The sequence below is a fragment of the Trachinotus anak genome, unplaced genomic scaffold (assembly GCF_046630095.1).
Source record: "Trachinotus anak isolate AG129_WGS33_773 ecotype Australia unplaced genomic scaffold, CSIRO_AGI_Tana_v1 ptg000026l, whole genome shotgun sequence".
Classification (NCBI taxonomy): domain Eukaryota; kingdom Metazoa; phylum Chordata; class Actinopteri; order Carangiformes; family Carangidae; genus Trachinotus; species Trachinotus anak.
Window position 1 is genome coordinate 2,156,767 of NW_027273877.1, and position 14,174 is coordinate 2,170,940.

General features: G+C 45.5%; 1 protein-coding gene across 5 annotated transcripts in view; it reads right to left on the reverse strand.

The window, feature by feature from the left end:
* Positions 1-14,174, reverse strand: part of LOC139609578 (nck-associated protein 5-like) — a 125,526-nt gene that overhangs the window by 59,267 nt on the left and 52,085 nt on the right. For 3 of the 5 annotated variants that reach the window (XM_071464333.1, XM_071464337.1, XM_071464338.1), the window contains one exon: positions 2,575-2,638. In XM_071464333.1, the coding sequence (XP_071320434.1) occupies positions 2,575-2,638 (64 nt within the window). Of the gene's footprint in view, positions 1-2,394; positions 2,544-2,574; positions 2,639-4,319; positions 4,616-14,174 lie in introns of those variants that run through there. The other 2 variants (XM_071464336.1, XM_071464335.1) reach the window with 2 other exon arrangements.

The following is a 14,174-nucleotide window of genomic DNA, read 5'->3' on the forward strand; positions in this document are numbered from 1 at the left end:
TCATTTACAGCTGTATAACTGCACAAGCCAGACCTGAGGCTTACAATTGTGGCACAATCATCAAGATGCCTTTCACATTCTTTTCCTGCACGGTGCTCTGGTAATGGGACGGCATCACATTCCCCTGTGGAGCTAGTCAGCAGAAGCGACCAGCGCAGGAACGCAGTGGATGGCACCGCCGCTTTCTGTTCCTCTGATCGCGTTACACAGAAGACGCTAATGGATGTAGAGAGGGAAGACCAAGGCCGAGAACAGAGGCTGTTAAAGAGAGGCATCAGATACAGAGGAGGGGAAGGGCTGCTTCAAAAAGTCTGTGGCTGTTTTAATCTGTCTCTCTGGGTTAGTCCCTTGGCAGGCGAAGATGGGGGTTGGGGAAGCGAGTGGGCATGGAAGTGGGCGTCAGGGTGTGGGGGTCTGCGGGGTGCTGGTGCTAGCTGGTGAGCAGTTCCCACTTCACACCGCCAGCACTTTTGACAATTATCTCCTCGATGCAGCAGGCTCTTTCTCGCTTCTATTGAGGAGCCGAGCCTGAGCTCCGAAGCCTCCCAGGAATGCCGGAGAGAGAGTGCAAGGGGACTCCAACGGGGATAATCCCAATTTCAAATGGAGCTTAGTGATATCCCCCTCCTCTCTTTCTTTCTCCAATGCCCCCCTCACCCTCCTCCTGTCTGGCACAGATAACTCATCCCTCTCTCTCTCTCACCCTTGTGCATGCGCAGACAGCAGCTCACACATCCCTCTAAAGTAATAATTAGCATGTCACCCACTCGCGTGAGGCTGAGAGCCGAAGTCTCACAGCGTGGCGAGTGATATATATATTTCTCTGAGGCTGTGTTGAGGCCGGAGGATGCGAGGTTAGTGTTACAGGAGGAGGCGCTGACACACAGAGGTGAGGACGCACAAACTTAACTGAGAGGAGCGTTAGAGGATCTTCTGTTACCATCTGTCCTTTTACTGATCACGCAAACTATCAAGGAAGTGATCTAGTTAATCACAGGAGATCATTTGGTTTCCATGGTAAAACAAAAGCTACAAGTTGAGGGTGAAAAGAGGTGAAAATAGAGGTGTTTAGCTATTATATTCCATTTGCTTTGGCATTACCTCTTTAAAAAGTAAGTTATCCTCTCTTTGACAGCTACGCCTATTTCTCTGTGACCACCAGAGGAGACAGATAAACCGATACAGCACAGGAAAGTGCATTTTCTCGGTGGGAATGATGACACTCAGGAAAACTTAAGTCTTCCACGAATCACTTATCTGGCAGCCCATGTGACTTCGCCTCTTAGATTATTAGCAGGAAGTGAAGGCTGCAATTTAGTCCAGCCTATGAGAGATGGGGCTGGCCACATGACTCCGAGTACCTAGAGTTCACTGCTAGATGCATGCATTCCATCCATCTAAAGCAGCCTATATCTATCCACTGTGGAAATCAATACGGAGCCCTCTTGTTTCACATACACATGCATGACTGGGGTGACAGTAGGGAAGAGTCACACAGAGGTCAGGGTGGCAGGGGGGGGGTGAAAGTGGGGAATAAGTTACACATGACATCCTCCTTATGATTGTTTTCAAGATACAAATCTCTGTCTGTGATAATCTGCCTTTACACTGAATCAGTCAACTGTACATCTACAATTGTCTTTGTAGACTCTCTTCTCCACCAACATACTGATAAACATGTCTCTGGTACAGCTACTGTTTCTAAAGTGAATCTGCGCCTCACTGACAGGAAGAATGTGCAGCATTGAAGTGCCCTTGAGCAACACACTGACTCCCTGCTCAGCTGCAGGGGTGCTGTTCTCTATCTGACCCTGTGTTTTGACCTCCTTGACTGTGGGGAGAAGGGAGAAGAAAAAACAAGCATTCCTCCTTCAGGGATCAATAGAGATTCACACACACCAGTGTGAAAACCTCGCAGTGTATCAGCCCTTGTGTGCTGTTGCTTTAGGCCTGCTGCCATGAAGAGAGTCAGAGGCTTCACCGGGGTGCAGCCGAACAGCTGGGCCTGCGGTTAGAGCCTCTGCTCGGAGGCTGCAATCAGCTGAGCTGAGCTTCATCACATGGTTCAACTTTTCACTTTCTGACCTCCCTTAGACAAACACAACGTATTCACACAGTCGCAAACACAAAGACAACAGACACACTAATGTGGACGTCTATATGCAGATCTCCACCTCCGGAATTCTTTTCCCTCCTTTAGATTGAAGAAGAAGTGAAATCACAATGTCAGCCAGTTCCAGTAAAGTCAACTACAATGCAATGTGACAGCTGCCACGCAAGTGAAGCCTTATAAAGTTACACAACCTGGCCATGAATCTGACTACCTGTTGTTCCTTGTTGTTAGAGTTTGTACAGTTAGTTTTGTTGGTTTTTGCACCACATGGCTGAAAATACCTGCTTATGCATGCATGTCTCCTTTAAGATCAGCTGATGAAGTGTTGAAACACTGAAGGTTGACTTTGCCCGACGTGACAGCTTGGCAGGGCACGAGGGTGTGTGTGTGTCAAGTGAGCATACTGTGGCTGTTTTGGCTTGGTGCAGATTACAGGGGCGAGCAGCTCCTCTATACTTTACCATTGTTCCCTCGCTCTTGCTCCGTGCGACTTCCCTCTGCAGGCGAGCCACGGCCAGCTTTTCCCTAAACAAAAGGGAGAGGAGGGGAAGGGGAGGAAAGAGGAGAGAGAAAACAGGAGTGAGTCAACGTGTGATCATCACCAATATTTTCTTATGTTTTTGCACCAAATCAACAAGTAACCAGTGTTTTTCTTTCAGGAATTTCACTCTTGTTAAGGAGAAAAAGCCACTGAAGCAACTTTCAAACAAATCAAGAGACACTCAGACTCTCCATCAAAACACATACTTCTCAAATTCCTTCAGAGACAGATCAATCACAGAATCTCATATTTAATTAAAGTCAAAATCAACTCAGTATATGAGAAACCAACACCTCTCTCTTTCATCTTTCTTCTGCCTCACAGCAGAAACCACAGAGGCCTGATCAGCAGATAAACCCCCCTTCACGCACACACACACACACACACACTCACACACACTCACACACACACACACACACACACACACACACACACACACACTCACTCACACACATACACAGTGAAGACAGTGTTGTTCCACTAACCACACAAAACAGAGAGCTTGCAGTTCTGTCCAGACTAAAATAGCTCAGAGGAAACAAAAAGCAGGGCATCCTCACGCCAGACCTTACAAGCAGACACACACTCATAACACACTCATTTCTCTCCACACACACAAATACACACACGTGAAATGGGCTAAACAAAGAAATTGACTGTGCGCGTCCAATCCGTTTCCCACGTGAGGGCATTCCAGACTTTAATGGGATAAATCTTGGCACACTAGCACGGATAATAAAGGAGGCTGTTTTATTGCCTCTGCTGAGGTATCACAACAACTGAAACACAGGAGAAACACTTCTCCGGGACAACCCAGTAACAGATGAGACATATAGATTATTCTCCAAGCGGTTTTATCCAAAATGCAGGAAAAACAGCACATGTTTTTCGAGGAGGAACACACCTCGTTTAACTGCGCAACATGTGTTTGTATCATCCTAATCTGCTGCTTCGACACCAAACGTCGTTAATTCAGTTGTTAAATTCCACATGATACAGTGTCCACGCAGTGTATTGACACAAGAGGCACATGAGCTGCCAGATGTCCCCCAATTATCACTCTCACATACATAGCTAGGTATGCTAATGAGGCCATTAATTAAGCTAATGAATACATTCATTAGCAAATATTTAGGATAAGACGAGATTAACTTTGTCCCAAAGGAAATCCTTCTTGAACTCAGGTTCTGCTTCCAAATGACACGAAAATTAGATACAAAACTACAAAAAAAACCCAAAACTCAGTCATAAACAAGCCAATAAATGTCTGCAATAATGTTCAACAAAATAAAAGCCTCAAAGCTGTTTCAGGAAAGCTCGAAAGTTGTTTACTTCTTCATAAAGTGTATCACATAATCATCTTCAAAATAAAAGCAGGACATCTGTGATATATATGAGAGGAAAGTTGAGGAGCAAGTTTTGTTCTGTGTTCACAGAACACATCACACACACTCAAAGCCACCTAATATAGGACTGTGGGACCTATTACAGGAGTGTGCAGGGCAGACAGCCACAAGTAATCACAATCACCTGCACATTTTTCACATTTCTGCACTGGAGCAGACACACAAACCCCTTTGCCAACCTCCCCAGCCCCCAAAATAACTCATGACTAACATCCTCTCGTCGGCTTTGAGAAGACATCATTGTTTCTGAGCAGCTTACCTGTCGGGAAAAGCCCCTGGTGATTAAGCCCCAGCTGGGGATGTATGGTTGATGGATGAATCCACTGTCTGGACTCAGCTATAAACTAATACCACTGCTGTTGGAAGACATTCTCGCCACCGCGTCCCCTCTAATGGGACCAGACTGAATCAGGCACAGCCAAGTCTGGCACACTGATTGTGAAACGCATGGTGTGGTTGTGACAAATCTGAGAGGAAGTCAAGCAAAGTGTCGAGGCTGTGAGACAAGGGGGTGTGTCTGGGCGTGTGCGCTTGTTAGCGTGTGTGTTTGCATTAGTGTATTAGGTTTGTGTGAGAAGTTTGTGGGTTTGTGTGCTTCATAAATTTAGGTGTGTGGGTGGGTACGTGCGTTTGTTGAAGTGAAGGTGTTGTGAGACCTTTCATAAATGTGTGCCTGTGTGCAAAAATGCATAAAGCTGTGTGTGTATGTGTGTCTGTGTGTGTGTGTGTGTGTGTGTGTGTGTGTGTGTGTGTGTGTGTGTGTGTGTGTGACAGCTTGCTCCACACCTGAGACTGACTAATACACTCATGTTCCAGTTACACAACGCTTCTCTTCCTCTTACCACATACTGTACGCTTACACCATTACGTTACCTTGAGAGAAAAAAAACAAAGGAGAAAAATAACCATGTATCTGGAACTTCTCACTGCAGGTACTGTTTTGTTAAACAGGACTGGCCTGGCATTCCTCCAGTCTGTGTTATGGCTGAGCGTCAGGCCTGGAAGGGGTTAAGTTTCAGGCCACTTATGCACAGGCATGTTCCAGGAGCAACCGAGCATGAGCCAACTGCACCCCGAGAAAATCATCTCCAAATATAGAGCAATTTGACATTCTGTGTTAAACATAATTATAGTAATTGGCACAAGCAGAAGTCAAAACAGTATTCTGCTGCAAAATGCTCACTGGCGACATTCGTGTCCAATTGATGGTGGCGTAATTGAATTATATTTGAACAGCGTTCAAGCGCACATGAAAGCAATCTGCAATCCGCTTTATTGGGTTTGTGTTCATGTATGTGTTTCGACTAACATATTCCACTCTGACTTTTTTCATTTGCATTTCAGTCCCAATCGATGTGAGACATTTTGCCAATCACTGGCCTTGTAAACCTCCAGCAGCTGTGTAAACTGGCCTCTCAAAACAGTCAGACTGAGCAGTAGTCCAACCCAAATGCTGTTGTGTCGAGAAGTTTATCTCAAGCCATCTCTTGCAGAAGGCTGGACATGCAAAGAGTCATGATGTAATAGTGTTGTGGGTCTCGCGCAGTAATTATGTTTTGGTTTTTCTGCTGGAACACACATGTTCTTATAAATGTCGCCCAATGGGGTCAGGACACAGGAACGCCTCATTGTAAAGGGTAATTATTGCTGCTTAGCTCTTATTTTTGTAGTTACAGCCGTTGTTACCAATGGTTATGAAAACACGAACAATGTTTTACAGGGAAAGAAACTTGAGCGGTCAGTTTAGCCAGATTATCTAAACCATATTGGGAGTTAGAATTGAAAGTGTAATAACTAGAGCAAGTAAGAAAGGTCAAAGTTTCTCTTTCTCTTTGGCTTATCTACACTTTGTTTACAACCAGTCAGAAGGTCAGTGGCAGTGCTGTGTTTCACTGTCACTGAGAGTGATCATTATTACCAATATAAAACCGCAGAAAACTTTCAAAATAAGATGCAGGTTGCAATGAAGCAGAATCATCCTTTAAAAGAGGAAGAAAAGTTTCCAGAAAATTCTGGAAAATTAAGCATTTTACAAGTGTTTGTACGCTGTGCACACTCTGTACATTTCACACTTGGCTGTGACCAAACGGGAATTATTTCAGGCTGTAGCCCGCGCGTTTGTCCTGTACATCCGAGCATGTGATGAAAGCACAAGCTGACAGTTGACCGTGTATACATTCCTCCTCCTCTGCTGTTTTTCTTCCTCTTTCAGCCCCATTATAAGGCTTGGCTGGGTAAACGCCAGCAGCCAATCATGAGTGGTGTCGACGTGGACCTCCAGCGGTTCCCAGTGACCTGGAATCACCTGAGAGCGCCAGAGGCCTCAGCTGTGGAGGGAATCCCGCCAAGCTTCAGTGGCAGCTCTCAGCTGAAACGTCACCTTTTTTCTGCTCCCGTGTTTCTGTGCAAGCGGAAAATGTCGGGAGACCTTGGAAATAAGGATGAGCAGGCAAACAAACACAGTGGCTATAATGGCTATGTAAAAACAGAGGTGGAACAACCCACAAAACTCAAATAATAAAGGATCAAAAGCTGATCATTCTCAAATTAATGTATTGTATATAGCTTATATATATATATATATATATATATATATATATATATATATATATATATATATATATTACACCTTGAATTTAATGTAAAAATGTTAAAAAAAAACCTGCTTGCAATTCATGCACATTAATGTTCTCTGCTCATTGGCTTAGTTGATACCGTTTTCTGTGCACGCACACACACTCTGTACACTTCAAAGATCCTTTCCCTCCTTTACGCATGTGATCCCAGTAGCATTGAAAGCTCTCCATCCCTTCCTTCAAGATAAAACAGATAGCACAGTGCGGCGCGGTCACAACGCCAGCCGTGTTGCGTTCACAGCACATCAACCCTCCACATATTCAGACACTGTGCAAACGCTCCTCCAGCGTCTTCCCGGAGCTCAGACAACACGCTGGCTGTTTGCTTCAGAGCACCGCGGCATGCAAAGACACGATCTGTCAGGGTTGAGGGAGGATCAGTCACGGCGAGAGGGCATTTGCCAACCTGAGCTGACATGTTGGACCCGTGCACTTTGAAGTGCATTGTGGGAGGCAGACGGTTAGCTTTGTTTTCATCACTGTTATCACTGCTCCTTCATACAGGTGGTGTAATCCATTGTACATTGTTTGGAGTTAAGCACATAATGAAAGAGAAAAAAGTGCTGTCTCTTCCATTTTGGTTTCCTATTTCCTTCACGGCACAACATCTTATTATCAAGTGTGGTTAATCTCTCCTCTCTATAGAAAGATGTCAACAGATTAAGCGCCACATAATGTCTCATCTTTTCCCCTGCAGCCGTTTGTCATACTGACATAAATACACACATCAGACAGTATAAAAGATGCATTAATATAAACCGTCTCTCCAATATTGTCACTGAAGCTCACAGGGAGCTAAACATTTCAATCGTTCTGAACAAACAAGTGTCCACAGAGTAGCTGGGAGCGATGCATAAATGTTTGGATGAGAGCTGCAGAGCTGCCATGCATTTATGTATTAGCGTCTGCACTCCTGCTGGGTTAAGAGCCCTGACACGCACGCAATCCCCGTGGCCCACATAGGGCATCCTGTTCAGAGGGACTCTGGCAACGTTTTGGCCCCGGCTCCGGACTGGTCATTCCCATCCTTAATCCTCCTATGACTCTGTTATGTAACCTTCTGCACTGATCCAAAATTTCATCCAAGCCCCCAGTGCTGGACAATGAGCTTACCGAGGCGTTTGATAAGCTATAACATCCAGCCCAGTCTGACAGGAAAACAGAGTTACAACTGCCAGGAAGGTCAAAGTCGAGATGGGCTGAAAATGGCTTTGTCATCCTGTGGCTCAAAAAATGTACAAATTTACAAATTTAAATTTCAAGATAAAAAAATGAGTATTTTCACACCTTGAACAGCTCTAATTTCTCACATTCTTGAGTGATTCCCAATGATGGTTTCTTCTTAATAAGATTTAAATGAATAGACAGTGCCCTTCTGTAGTTGAACACCATACACTGAGATGGCATCAAAATCAGCCTCAGCCCTCAGTGTAAACATTTTCATCTGTTTCAAGCATCTGAGGGGTGGGGCTTGCACATCTGTGACCACTCAATTGGTCCCAATGCATTAGGCAGGTCCAATCAATCACCAGGAAGCGCCATCGCGGACGCCAAACGCCGGCCTGACCCGCGCCTGTTCCCACCGCCTCACCCACAGCTGGTTCCTGACCTCCACGGTCTCCTGCCGCGGACCCCGTCTGTACCGGAGGGGCAGTGGAAGAACAGGAGCCACATGTCAGCACCTCGCACACCCAGCCTTCAGCCAGCCAGCCAGGCACAATGAGGCTTACCTCACCAAGGCAGACCATCAATTATTGACGAGGTGAAATGTGATGAGGTTCTACTGTGAGCACACAAAGAACACACGCCTCATTCTGCCATGTGGCCTTATGATGTCCTAACAAACCGGGGCGTCTCTCATCACCACATTTTGTTCTTCAAGCTCTCAAGAAAAAACATCTCGCTCTCTTCTCAGAAATGTTTTGTTCTTGCAGATTCTGATTATAAGGAAACCAAACATTTGTCGGATCACCATTACATGCACATCATTCCTGTGAAAAGGATAAAATAAGTATACTTATGACAAATGCCTTCTGATGATGCCACAGTTTCAAACAACAAAGCTGTCTTCTTTGATTTGCACACCAGAAACATTTCAAACACAAAAAACAATGTGGGTCATCTAAACACCCTGACCAACCTCTCCCTGATTCATACTTCCTGTTAATGTATGGGGTTCTGTGTTGGACTTTGTTTGGACATGTGTGCAGCGCACTGAGTATTGCAGTTAAATGAGTTGAGATGATCATGATTAGCAAAATTTATCCAAAGTCAACAACATGTTGAGTGCTCTGAGCTGTTTATGCTTTCCCTCTGTGATAACATCTCGCCCTCGGTGCTTCAGCAGAGTCTCGCTGCTGGATAGCTTAATTACACCGGTCCAACATAAAAGCTCTGGGTTACCTTGTTATAGTTTCTTTGACAGGAGGGACTGACATTATCTCAGAGCACATGATTGATGGACGCAGTCACAAGACTGTGTGAAAGTGATTTGTCTTTGCACATGTAAACAACTTTAGTGAATTATCTGCAGAATCAGAGCGAGGGCAAAGGATTCAGGACAACATTTTGGAGGCCAAGATCAGATCAAATGCATCTCTAAACTTCTGAAGCAGCAAAAATCAGACACCAGGAATCCTCCGAGACTCCTCCTGAGCTCTGAGGAATGTGCTCGCCAAGCGTGGATTACCCCTGCCTGACTGTCTGTCTCCCTAAATGTTTTCTTATTCTGCGCGCAGGGCCTGACCTCAATTGTTTCCAAGCCACAGACGCATTCCTGACCAGACGAAACGAAACGCTGCTGGATGAGCAGATGTGCTTTAAAAATGGTTGCGGCACCCGCCTGCCCGCCTGCACGCCTGTCTGTCTGTCGAGGGGGTTTACTCACCAGCGCGGCTCATGGAGGACAAGGATGGAGCTAGACGCGAACACGCAGGGGGGCACCCATAAGCACACGGATGAGCACACATGTACAAACAGCCTGGCAGAGATATGCAGAGACATGCGTACACACTCACACTGTTTTCAATCTTTTATGTCCAAAACATAAAAGCCAGATGACTGCACGCTGTTGCTGGACCTGAGCCACAGCAGATATGAAGAAGTAAGAGATGGTGATACAAAGAGAAAGAGAAAGAGAGCAAGTTGCCTTGACACACCTTGTTTTAAAATGAAGCTTCCAGTGAGGGTTGTCTAGCTCGTGACATGTAATTGAGTTAAAGGAAAGTCCCCCTCACACTTTCACTTGACAGATTTCTGCCTCAGTTTGCGTAAAGATCTGTGCAGATCTGTGCAGGGAGGGGTGTTAAGGCCGGGGTTTGTTTGAATTGAAGTAGTTCACACAGCGTCTCATCTGATCATGTCTGAGAGCACAAGTGTTTATACCTGTTCTAAAAGGCCGCACTTACAGGCAGTGAGAAAGCCTTCCCTCACAGAGGGGAAAGATGTGATTAATCATACAAACGCTGATAAAGGTTTTGGTTTTGCACTCGTTCACACACACACCTGTACAAAAGTTGTGTAAAGGATGGAAGAGAGCTTGAGAGGACAAACCCTGCATCCTTTCTCAATGCTGCACACACGGCCGAGCGTAAAGTGGGCATGATTGTCGGGTTCGGAAAGTTACAAAACTTGTCCAGACATAGCCGCTGAAATGCTGAGGCTGGGAAGGTGTTGGAGCTGCTGAACCATCCGACAAATACTTTATCTGAAGCATACGGACGACTTTGCCTGGGTAACTGGAGGTGAGTGAGAGAGGACGGCAGAGGAGCTGATGCACACACTTTCCAAAACTCAACAATGCTTTCTGCATCTCTGTGTGTCCAAGGAGATGATTATCAGGTTGGAAAGAGAACACTGGAACTGAACTTGAAAGATTAATGCTCTGCTCAAAATCCATCCAAAGAAAACAGAACAAATCTCCACATGACACCACTGAGTGTTTGTTTGCTTGCCACTGGTGCACGTGTCCACCTTCAAAAACAGGTATCAGCTGCAACCTACATCAACGACATGATCAGTGATTATAACAGGGTGCTAAAAATGTCCTTTCATCATACTGAAAAGCTCATTATGGCAGTGAAATGTTAATTTAACAGCCTTAACATGCACAGTGATGAAAAGCCACCCACATACTGTTTGTAAGTCAGAAGTCTGATGCATTATTCTGTATTTGACTCCGTGGCTGGCCTGGGTTGAAGTAACTGGGGAGCTGGGACTCACATTTACAGCTGTACAGTAACACTAGAAGGTTCTGCTGACTCATGCAGACTGTGCAGAGGCTACAGGGTATTTTACACCGGCTGTCAACACATCGTTTTCAGAGAGGCGGGCAAACAGTAGCCCTTTACAGAGGCAGACAAACGGCTGCTTCACATACAATGGAGACAAAAGTACAGTAAACAGGAGCGCTCCAGCCAAGGGTCTGCCATCGCGGCTGCAACACACCCCTGGGTGCATACATGTGTGTGTTTGTGTGCACATGCTGCTGTGCAGCTGTTACCTGTTATTCTTTGTAATAAATTCATCCATTGTGCAGGTGTCACATGCTCAGTTGGTTGCATCGCTAGATTTAGATTCGTCTCATAACTCCCAGCCTGAATATTCTACTTGTTGACGGGTTCAAACTGAGAGATACTCAGACGGTGATAAAAGGAAAGTCAGGTTTGGTTCTCGCACTTTCTCTCATGTTCTTTCAGCGGTGACAGGAGCACTGCCATGGCATTCTCGTAGCGGCGCTCTGGCATGCTGGTAATCAAGTAATTAAAAGTTACTGCACTGCATTGTAATTCACTCTAAGCAAAGACTGTCACCAAATGGCCTAAAAAGCTTAAAGACAACAAGAGAGGTGTTTGGGAAGGAGTTTTACTGCGTGAAGGTGAGACTCTCCAGCAGCCTTTCTCCATTTCATCTTCAGCTGCGCCAACACCTCCAGCCACTGGACCAGGGCCTGCATGTTTCTCCCACTATTATCTGATGATTTACTGCCGAGAAAGTGGGGAGCCCAAGTTTGTTGACATTCCCTGCCCCACACAACCTCCAATGCAACGCTGACCCCCAACCCTCCCCTTCCAACCTCGTAAACGGCTCGCCCTGCTGAAAGCCTCACCATGACAGGGACAGAAATATGAAACAAGAGAGAAAGCTCACAAAACTTTTTCAACGGCTTTGATCTACAAACGTCTGAGAAGAATGTGCCTGTGAAAGTGTGTCAGCCAGACGCCTGTGTGTAGTAAACAAGGGCAACACCATATTATCTTGTAAATTGTTGGCATGCAGGACGATGACCTAAAAAAACAAATCCAATTTGTGGATTTTTTTTTTTTTCCCCAAGAACTGAAACATTTGTGGCGGGTTTAAAGCGTGAATATGACAGATACAAACAAAAGCTTCGACTGAGAAAAAAAAACTGCTTTTATGGTTTATGTCAAACTGCCATTATACACAGAGAGAGCAGAAAACAGGCGGTAACTGCAAAAACAGTCCACCAGTCTTTGCACCTTGGTGAACTCATATGGAGCGAGTTCATCCATTTAGAAACCACAAAAATGCTCCAGCTCTAATGACATCACTGAGCAGTCAGCGAGGGGGTGTCTGGGCAAAGCTTTGTCTCCAGGCTAAACAGTCAGTGCAAGCAATGAGCCACTGATAGCTCGCAAATAAAAGCCTTTTATTGCTTATAAATTGTGTCAGTCCATTAAACTTTATGTTTTTCCTGAGTGACATTACTCTAAGTTAAGCCAACAGCAGACACCGAGAGGAGACATCTGATAGTCCCAAGTTTCTGGATTTTCAACTTGTTAACATTCAGTGAAACACAAAGAATGAGACTTCAGCTGGAATCCAATGTCTTCTGCTTCTGTGCATCAAAAACATGCAGCCTGGTAAAATCTCAAACTCCTTTTATTGAGCTACTTTGGGTTTTTCAGATGATGGATGCGCAAAAGCAGGTTCATACCAGCCCAAGAGAGCTGCGCGGGACTCTGACTGTATTTAGAGTTCCCACGTGCTGTTCATGGGAGAAGATAAATGTAGAGCAGGCTGAGGGGAGGAATGCATTCAAAGCACCCTTAATTGAGCTGGATGGCCTGCAGTCACAGAGGCAGAGTGTCTCAAAAAGGGTTAGGCTGGCGAGATCCTGAGATGTGCCTCACACGTACACATCATTAAAGCGGCTGCTTTGGCTCACGGCTCCACGGTGCCAGACCTGCACTGCACAGACTGGGGGAATTACATGGGAAAAGTTGTCTGGAAGGAGCTCCCTCCTCCTTCAAAATGAAAGTCCCCTGGCTGTCAATGAAGGGGAAGTGCTCCCATGCTGAGGCCCACTGTGTCGGCCATTGAACTGGGGAACATTCCTCAGTAATTCAGTTTGACCTGAGCCCAATATGCTAGCTGAGGGTCACTGAATACAGAGCGCCACATACAGGGAGGAGACGAAAGGGGAGGAGGAAAAGTTGGGAAAATCGGATGTGGAGGAGTGAGAGGCAAAGTGATGGACAAGACTCGGAGGGGTGGAAGGAAACACAAAAGCACACGTCAGTATGATCTGTGGAGTGGTCTTAATTTTGTTGACTGTGTTATTCGTCAGATTCTTTTCCAGGCTGGTGTTTTGAGTAACGATTATCGCTCTAATAACAACTGGCACCTCATCCGGCATCCAAAATAACCCAGGAGACACTTTCTGTTGGAACATTTTCATGTCCATCTCTACAACAGCATCTAGGCCAGGACAGATTTCTGCCATTCTGCTTAAACACAGACCAAATGTGCCCTGTCGCGTGACTTTTACATGAAAAGTGCTTTAACTGTAGGACACGTGATGGAGTAATGGAACGTGTTGGTCAAACAAGAACATGGCAGCAGGGAGAAAAATAATAATGTAGAGAAATGGCTGCGCTGTGGTTGGGATGGAGAGAATTACAGTTTTAATTCTATAAAATCAAATCCCTCCACTTGGCAATCCTCTTATCAAGTAATCCCCAGGTGGGTTTCAGAGGCAGAGGGCAGCAGGCTCAAACTGCCCGGTGCAGCAACACATCTGCCCCAGTGGCGGGATGATATCACCGGCTGCTGCTCTGCTCTAAATAAAGACTTTAAATTGACACTGCCCATATAGATACTGGGCCAAATGTAATGGTGACTGCAAAAACATTCAAGCTGAAATAAATATTTGAGAGACGTCTGCCCTGGTTGGGCTGGATTCGCTGTCTGGTGTCAGCGTGACTGAAGTCTGTAGAGGAGATTACTGATTCAAGATTAAATGCAAGAAAATTGTGCATTTAGTGCCCGGGGTGATGGTGCATGGTGTGCATTTCCCTCAGGTCGGAGTTCTTACTGACCAAAGCATCAGCTCAACAGTGGTGTACAAGTATTTTGTGTGACTTTGTTTGAAGCCACATCAGTGTTTAGCTTGTAATATTCCTGAGCACCTCCAGAACTGAAGAGCTACTGTGAAACATCTTGGATTAAATTCAGCC